Raw genomic sequence first — 8,186 nt, 5'->3', positions numbered from 1 at the left:
AATTTTTATTTTTTGGCTGTACCCACAGCATGTGGCAGTTTCCAGATGGGGGAATTGAACCCGCAGGGCCGCAGTGACAGTGTCAGATCCTTAACCTCTGAACTACAACAGGAACTCCAGTAAATGCTTCTCTTAATCCTTGCCACAACCCCATGAGATAAGTGCTGCTTTGCAGATGGAGAATCTGAAGGTCAGAGACGTGAAGCGACTTACCCAAAGCCCCCGAGCTCCCGGGTGGCAGCGCAGGCAGTCTGACTCCAGGGCCCAGAGCATTAAACCCCGCACACGTCCCACAGTGGGAATCAGTGAATGGGGGGGGTGCATGAATACAGCGTGAAGGCGCCCTCACGCGCTTAGCTGTGGGCAAGGTGGGCTGCTTTCCCGTGGGGCGGCAGAAGCTGTCGGGGGTGGGTGAGGTGGGCATCCCAGGTCCGGGCCAGGGCCGGGGTCTCCCCCGGCCTCACATCCCCCCACCTCTGCTGTCTGCAGGCACATGTCGCGATGCAGCACTACGGGGTGAACGGCTACTCCCTGCACGCCATGAACTCGCTCAGCGCCATGTACAACCTGCACCAGCAGGCGGCCCAGCAGGCCCAGCACGCCCCCGACTACCGGCCATCGGTGCACGCGCTTACGCTGGCCGAGCGCCTGGCTGGTAAGGGCCGTTTGTGGGGATGGGACCTTGGGGAAAGAACGGGGGCGCTGGGGCGGGGCAGAGGTCCTGGGGAAGGTTGGTCCTGGGAATGTTTCCTCGGGAAGACTCAGGAAGACCCAGTCCCTCCGCAACCCCGGGAGATAGATGTCAATTCAAAGTCTACATGTAGGAGTTCCCGTTGTGGCGCGGAGAAAGTGAATCCGACTAGGAACCATGAGGTTGCGGGTTCGATCCCTGGCCTCGCTCAGTGGGTTAAGGACCCGGCGTTGCCGTGAGCTGTGGTGTAGGTCTAAGATGCGCCTCGGATCCCGTGTCCCTGTGGCTGCAGCATAGGCTGGCAGCTGTTAACTCCAATTGGACCCCTAGCCTGGGAAGCTCCATATGCCACCACTGGCAGCCCTAAACCACCCCCCCCAAAACCGAAGTCTACATGTGAGTGTCTGGAGCACCCCTGTTTGCCAGCACTGTGCTGGGCCCTGGAGCTGCCCTATGCCTTCAGATTCCCTAACAGCCCTGTGAGGGAAGCATTTGTTGGCCTCTCTCACAGATGGAGAGACTGAGGTAGGAGGCGAGAGGCAGTGCCAGGGTGTCACATCTATAACAGCTTCTGTAGTTTGTTTTTTTGGTTTGTTTGTTTTTTTTTTTTTTTTTTTTGCTTTTTCAGGCTGCACCTATGGCATATGAAAGTTCCCAGCTAGGGGTCGAATCAGAGCTGCAGGTGCAGGCCTACACCAGAGCCACAGCAACATCAGATCCAAGCCGCATCCGCCACCTACACCACAGCTCAAGGAAACGCCAGATCCTTAACCCACTGAGCGAGGCCAGGGATCGAACCCGCATCCTCATGGATACTAGTTGGGTTTTTAACCCACTGAGCCACAGTGGGAACTCCTTGGCTCCTGTGTTTTGAACACTGATTGTGTGCTGGGCATTGTGTGGTGCTCGCACGCTTTCTCTGTGCACCAAACCACTCAACTCCGGTAAAGGGAGGCTATCAATCTCCATTTTATGGACAAGGAGACAGGGGCTCAGAGAGGTTAAATAGGCAGGGGTGGGGTAGGAGCTTAGGATGTGACATCATGGCCAAAAATATAAGCTTTGAAGTCACAGACTTGCAGTCACTGTAGGGTCTGCCCACATACCTGTCTTCTTCTTCTTCTTCTTCTTTTTTTTTTGTCTTTTTGTCTTTTTAGGGCCGCACCTGCAGCATACAGAATTTCCCAGGCTAGGGGTCTAATCGGAGATGTAGCTGCTGGCCTATGCCACAGCCACAGCCACGCCAGATCCGAGCCACATCTGTGACCTACGCCACAGCTCACAGCAGCGTCGGATCCTTAACCCACTGAGCGAGGCCAGGGATCGAACCCGCAACCTCATGGTTGCTAGTCGGATTCGTTAACCACTGCGCCACAACTGGAACTCCGACACACCTATCTTCTTGAGCCTCACGCTCCCCCTTCCTATACAGGGAACAATGGCAGTGCCCATCCCATAGAATGGTTGGGACACATATGCAAGGGGTTCAGCAGGGGCTGGTAGGTGCTCAGAGGTCAGGATTACCCCCCACATCCTAAGCCGAATGCCCACGAGGGAGCTGCGGGTGGTCCCCCGACTCCTAGCTCCATGATGGTTGCCCTTGGTGGGCATGGGAGGGATTTGATGGCATAGGCGGGGAGCATGATTCCCTGGGAGATGATGCCGCCCACCCATCCTGTCCTGAGCCAAACCTCAAGCAGCTGATGAACTGTTCTGGCCCTGTGCCAAGCGGCCCTCAGAGGGCTTTAGGACGCTCCCAGGAACACCAGGTGCCCATCGTCCGTGAGAGGGCACGGCAGGGGGAATGCGGCCAGGATCAAATGGTGGAACAGATCAGAAAAGCATGAGCAGCTGGTGTAGTCAGGGAGGGCTTCACCTTAAAAGGGCAAGGAGCAGGACTAGCATGAGTAGAGGTCCAGAAACGGGATGGGATGGGGGACCCTGCCTGGAGAGAGGTTCCAGCCTAGAAGGGAGGGTGGGGCAGCCACTTCTATTACTTTAGACCCTGCCAGGCTCTGGGAGGGGCTCAGTGGCTCTAGCTGAGCCCCTGGTTTCCTTCTGTAAGTTGCATGGGGGCCTTGTCTCCTGCATGGGCGTGTGGGTGCAGTCCTGCCTGGACTACGGCTGCTTCTCTGGTTTGGAGTGAGTTGCCTGTGCCCAACGTGGTGGTAACATTAGCCCCTGACCATGTTCCAGGGCCCAGCGAGGAAGAGTCAGGGACGGAGGCTCACCTCTGCTGGCGGCAGCAGAGGACGTGGCATATTCAGCACTCCCCCCCAGGTCCCGAATCTGGGGAAGGAGGGACACAAGCTCCAGGCGGGCCTTTGCCTGGAGGCCTCACCTTCCCGCAGGAGGTTTCGCTGATGGTTCAGGCAGCCTGGCCTCTCAGGCTGTGACTATCCCCTGCCCCCCACAGTCCCCGGAGCCACAGCAGGATGCTGAGCATTTGCTCCCCAACCCAGAGTTGTGCCGAGAGGGGTCCACGCCTTCCCCTCCCCTAGTGTGACCAGCGTGAGCTCAGGGGGCTCAGGCCAGGCTGGGATTAGTGCCAGTGAGGGGTTCCAGGCTTCCGCTCTTTGTTGAAGGAGGAGCAGCTCCTTCCCAAAGCCTGAAGCTTCCTGGACACCCACTTTCCTCCTTCTTCCCCATACAGGGTGTTGTGCTGACTCTCCAGTTCTCGGGGTGCAGGGGAAGGACCCCGGCAGCCCTGTGCAGAGGCTGACGAGGCTCCGGTTCCCTTCATCATAGATAGTCCAAGACCCACTTATGGGTGATGGGAGGCAGGGGGAGAGAGGTTAGCTGGTTATCCTCCAAGGACTAGTCAAGCAGAAGAGCTGGAGGCTAGACAGCAACTCCAGGCCGACATCCATGCTGGCAGGTTCACGTGGCCAGCGCGGCCTGTGGAATCTGTGGTCCACCAGCCCTGTCTCCTCTCCGAGCCTGTGGTGGTCAGCACCGCCTCTCTCTGTCCTTCCCTCCCAGAGGAAGCAGCCAGAAGGACAAGACTGCATGCAACAAGGAGTTCCTGTCGTGGCGCAGTGGTTAACGAATCCAACTAGGAACCATGAGGTTGCGGGTTCGGTCCCTGCCCTTGCTCAGCGGGTTAACGATCCGGCGTTGCCGTGAGCTGTGGTGTAGGTCGCAGATGCGGCTCGGATCCCGCGTTGCTGTGGCTCTGGCGTAGGCTGGTGGCTACATTTCCGATTCGACCCCTAGCCTGGGAACCTCCATGTGCTGTGGGAGCGGCCCAAGAAATGGCAAAAAGACAAAAAAAAAAAAAAGACTGCATGCAACAAGCCTTTCTTGTGTTCTGAATGATTCTGGCAGAGTCGGGCTTTCTATTCTTTTTTCTTCTTTTTGCTTTTTTGGGCCGAACCTTCCGCATATGGAGGTTCCCAGGCTAGGGATCAAATCGGAGCTGCAGCCAGCGGCCAGCCTATGCCACAGCCCCAGCCACACCAGATTCTTAACCCACCGAGGGAGGCCAGGAATCGAACCCGCATCCTCATGGATGCTAGTTGGGTTTATTACCGCTGAGCCACAGTAGGAACTCCCCAGAGCCGGGCTTTCTGATGAGATATAAGAGCAGGAGCCTCAGGCCCTGCCATCCGAGGATCAGGCTGGACGGGATGTCGATAGTCAGGCCCAGAGAACGTAGGATCCAGGGCCAGGGAATTCCATCTGCTCAGTCAGACCGCTCCTAATTAGACCTGGCAGATAAGTCCCAGGCTCACAGCCTGGCTTCTCATGGTCGGGGCGGTCCTCTGTCGGTGTCCAGAATCTAAGGGTCGTGGGCTATCAGAACCTTGGTGCCGGGGACTTCCAAGTTATTAGCATTATGTACGCTCTGAGTATCATCCGTGGTGTCCCGGGGTTTTAAGGATTGTAGGGCAGTGCCCACCCACCTGCCTGTCCTGCCCCACCCAAACAAGGACTGCCATTCTTGGGGTGAGTTAGACCTCTGTGGTCCTGATGGCAAGTGACGGGTGGAACAGTCCTGAAAATCCAGCCCCATGGAGCGGAGATGGCTGATTTCCAAGGGGAGAGGGCCGGGGTCCTGCCAGGGCTGGACCCCGGTGGGTCAGAGCAGGGTAAGAGTCAAAACCTATTTCCCATAATTAAATGGGCCCCCTGTCCTTGCCCTCCAACGGCTGTACATTTCAAGATATCATCTTGGAGGCCCGCTATGGCTCCCAGCACCGCAAACAGCGTCGCAGTCGCACGGCGTTCACGGCTCAGCAGCTGGAGGCCCTGGAGAAGACCTTCCAGAAGACTCACTATCCAGACGTGGTGATGCGTGAGAGGCTGGCCATGTGCACCAACCTACCTGAGGCCCGGGTGCAGGTAGGGCTTGGCTCCTTAAGCACCAGCCCGTCGATCTGGCTTCCGGGAGCCAGCATTTCAGCCCACGGTGCCCAAGCAATATCGGCGTCTCCATGGATGCCTTCAGTGACAGGAGGGGAGTTTGAGAAGAGATCGGGAGGGTGTGGGTGTGGCGGGGGGGGGGGTGGGCGGGGGAGTATTATCACTCATTTCCCCTCCCAGAGCACCATGTTCCACAGCTCACTTCTTCCCTTCCCCAGGTGTGGTTCAAGAACCGTCGGGCCAAGTTCCGGAAGAAGCAGCGCAGCCTGCAGAAAGAGCAGCTCCAGAAACAGAAGGAGGCTGAGGGCTCCCACGGGGAAGGCAAGACCGAGGCCCCACCTCCAGACACCCAGCTGGAGACTGAGCAGCCCCCCAGCCTGCCCGGCGGTGACCCCCCTGCTGAGCTTCACCTGAGCCTGTCAGAGCAATCTGCCAGTGAGTCAGCCCCTGAGGACCAGCCGGACCGGGAGGAAGACCCCCGGGCAGGAGCCGAGGATCCCAAAACTGAGAGAAGCCCTGGGGCTGAGAGCAAGGGGCTGGGCTGCAAGAGGGGCAGCCCCAAGGCAGGTAAGACTTGGCAGGGGCAGCGGGTAGGCTGAGGCCCAGCCCAGGGAGAACAGCCAGGTCTGGCTGCACAGGGGCCTGGCTGTGCCACGTGGGTCAGAGCATGGAGAGAGTTGACACATGGCACTCAGCTGTCGGCCATGGCAGGCCGGTGCCCTCCGGTCACCCTTCTGTTGCAGAATCCCGGGAAGGCCCAGGAGGTTCTAGGGAAGGAGCTGTGTGGCAGGGGAGGGGTACTTGGTGAGCTCAGGGCAAGAGAGGTTTATCAATCATTACGGAAATATTCCAGTGTTTTAACGACCAGTGCAGATGTACCAGTGCAAACTGAGGGAGTATCGGACGGGTAGCAGAGAGCCCCCCCTGCAGCAGAGACTTGGAGCTGTGCTTTCCAAGGGATGGACCTCTGGCGGAAGGAATGTCTCAGACACAAACCCTGGGCCCAGGCGGGGAGGGGCTGGGGCCGTTGAGCTGAGACCTGGAGGGGGCTGGGAGCCCCAGGCAGGAGAGAGGGAGGTGAGATGACCACCCTAGAAAGGAAGAGGCCCCCGTGGGGCCTTGGCAGGGAGCTCCCCCAGGGTGCTCCCGCAGAGGTCCCTCCCTCCCCGGACTCTGGGGGCTGCTTCAGGGGATGCCCTGGCCGAGATGGATGGATGTGGTTTCAGCCAAAGCCTGTCTTCCCCGCCCCCGCCGCCCCCCCCCCCCCCCCCCCCCCGAGAGCTGTGCCCTTGTCCTGAGTCCCCGGTTCTTGGCTCTTTGCTTGCAGATTCGCCGGGCAGCCTGGCCCTGGCTCCCGCAGCCCCCGGGGGCGGCCTCCTGGGCCCCTCCCACTCCTACTCCTCCTCCCCGCTGAGCCTCTTCCGTCTGCAGGAGCAATTCCGCCAGCACATGGCCGCCACCAACAACCTGGTGCACTACTCGTCCTTCGAGGTGGGGGGTCCGGCCCCCGCGGCCGCCGCGGCCGCCGCCGCCGCCGCCGTGCCCTACCTGGGCGTCAACATGGCCCCCCTGGGCTCACTGCACTGCCAGTCCTACTACCAGTCCCTGTCGGCGGCCGCCGCGGCCCACCAGGGCGTGTGGGGGTCCCCGCTGCTGCCGGCGCCCCCGGCAGGCCTGGCCCCGGCCTCGGCTGCCCTGAACAGTAAAACCACGAGCATCGAGAACCTGCGGCTTCGGGCCAAGCAGCACGCCGCCTCCCTGGGACTCGATACGCTGCCCAACTGACGGCTGGCCTCCCACCCAGCCAGGGCTCCTGGGTGTCCCCAGCCCAGCCCCACGGTTATCCCAAGACGGCTCTCTAGGAGTTAAGTCCGTGAGCCCAGGGATCCAGGGGCTTGGGAGTCCTGCCTCCTGCCCCCTCCCCCAGAGCTCCATCCCCTGTGCATGGCCCTGCTTGGATCCCACGGAGGCCCAATGGGGAGGCGGTGAGAGGCCAGTGCCCACCCCCCCACCCCGCGCCCCCCGTCGCCTCGGGGAGTAAGAGGCTCTCGCTGGCTAGACCCCCACCTGTGCCGCCTCCTCCCGTCACTCCCTCCCTCCCCTTCTGCCCCTAGTAAGTTGGTGTGTGGAATGTGAGATATAAATATAAATATATAAAGCTATATTTTCAGGCACCTGCCTGCCCCAGGCCCCGCCCCCCATCTCTTTACCTCCAAAGCCCCTGCCTCCGCCCAGCAGCTTCTGCATCCCACTCGGCCTGGCCTTCCCGCCTCTCCGTCTCTCTCTCCCCTTTCCTTCTTCCCTCTCCCTGCCTCTGTCCCGTGGGCCACCCCGTCTCCCCAGCCGCTGTCTTCCCCACCCTAGACACGCCCCCGGCCCCCAGGTCCCTTCTCCCCGCTCCCGCTTTCTTTCTTCGGTGCTGGCTGTGTCGGTGTCGTCAATCCCCAGGCTATGTTCCCTTGGGGTTGTAGCTTTTTGGTTTTAGTAATTGTCCTTCGCCCTGTTCCTCTCTTTCGCTTCTTCCCGGCCTGCCCGTCGCCTCTTTGCATCCCCAACGGAGGCCAGAGGACTCTCGCCCTCCCTCGATGGAGACCCCGTAGCCACTGGAGCTGCAAGCAGGAGGGGGCGCTAGTTCCCACACACCCCTCCCCCAGGCCTGGAGGCCAGAAGGACGCGTTCTCTTCCCTCTCTTTTCCCGCTTTGAACACCCCCCACCCGGTCCCCCGGCTGAGAAGGAGGGGCGCGGATGCAGGAGTCAGACTGGGGCGGGCAGTGGACGGCAAACTCCTGGCTGTAGGACCTCCAGGAGGGAGGCGGGCTGCCAGGCTCATCCAGGCCTGGCCACAGGGCTCTAGACCCCTCTTTGGTGAGACATCCCTGGGTGGAGGGCAGCAGTGGGGAGGGGGTGCTCTCCGAGACGGATCTGCAGAGGAAAGCGGTCCCATAGCCGCCGGGCGGCCAGGTTCCAAAGCTAGTGTCCAGGGCTGGCGTGGGGCTGAGCCAGGAGGGAAGGTGGGACTCTAGGTCCTCACCACAGAAACTCAAAGCACCTGGCAGGGAAGGCGGGGGTCTCAGTTCTGTCCCGGGGAGGGGGGTGTGTGTGCTGGCCCAGAGCCAATTGTAAGGACCT

The 8,186-nt window shown here is 60.5% G+C and overlaps 1 protein-coding gene across 2 annotated transcripts; it reads left to right on the top strand.

The window, feature by feature from the left end:
- Positions 1-492: 492 nt before the first annotated feature.
- On the top strand, positions 493-6,841 carry DMBX1 (diencephalon/mesencephalon homeobox 1). 2 transcript variants are annotated; one of them, XM_047793115.1, is made up of 4 exons: positions 493-655; positions 4,857-5,035; positions 5,275-5,623; positions 6,384-6,841. In XM_047793115.1, the coding sequence occupies exons 1-4, from the start codon at positions 502-504 to the stop codon at positions 6,839-6,841; spliced, it is 1,140 nt and encodes a 379-aa protein (XP_047649071.1). In that variant the 5' UTR covers positions 493-501. The 2 variants fall into 2 exon arrangements, with proteins under 2 accessions (XP_047649071.1, XP_047649070.1); XM_047793114.1 differs by having other exon boundaries at positions 502-653; positions 4,840-5,035.
- The last annotated feature ends 1,345 nt before the right edge of the window (positions 6,842-8,186 follow it).

The sequence above is a fragment of the Phacochoerus africanus genome, chromosome 8, assembly GCF_016906955.1.
Source record: "Phacochoerus africanus isolate WHEZ1 chromosome 8, ROS_Pafr_v1, whole genome shotgun sequence".
In the NCBI taxonomy this organism is placed as follows: domain Eukaryota; kingdom Metazoa; phylum Chordata; class Mammalia; order Artiodactyla; family Suidae; genus Phacochoerus; species Phacochoerus africanus.
Note: the sequence above shows the minus strand (reverse complement) of the source record. Positions and strands in the feature narration are given on the sequence as shown.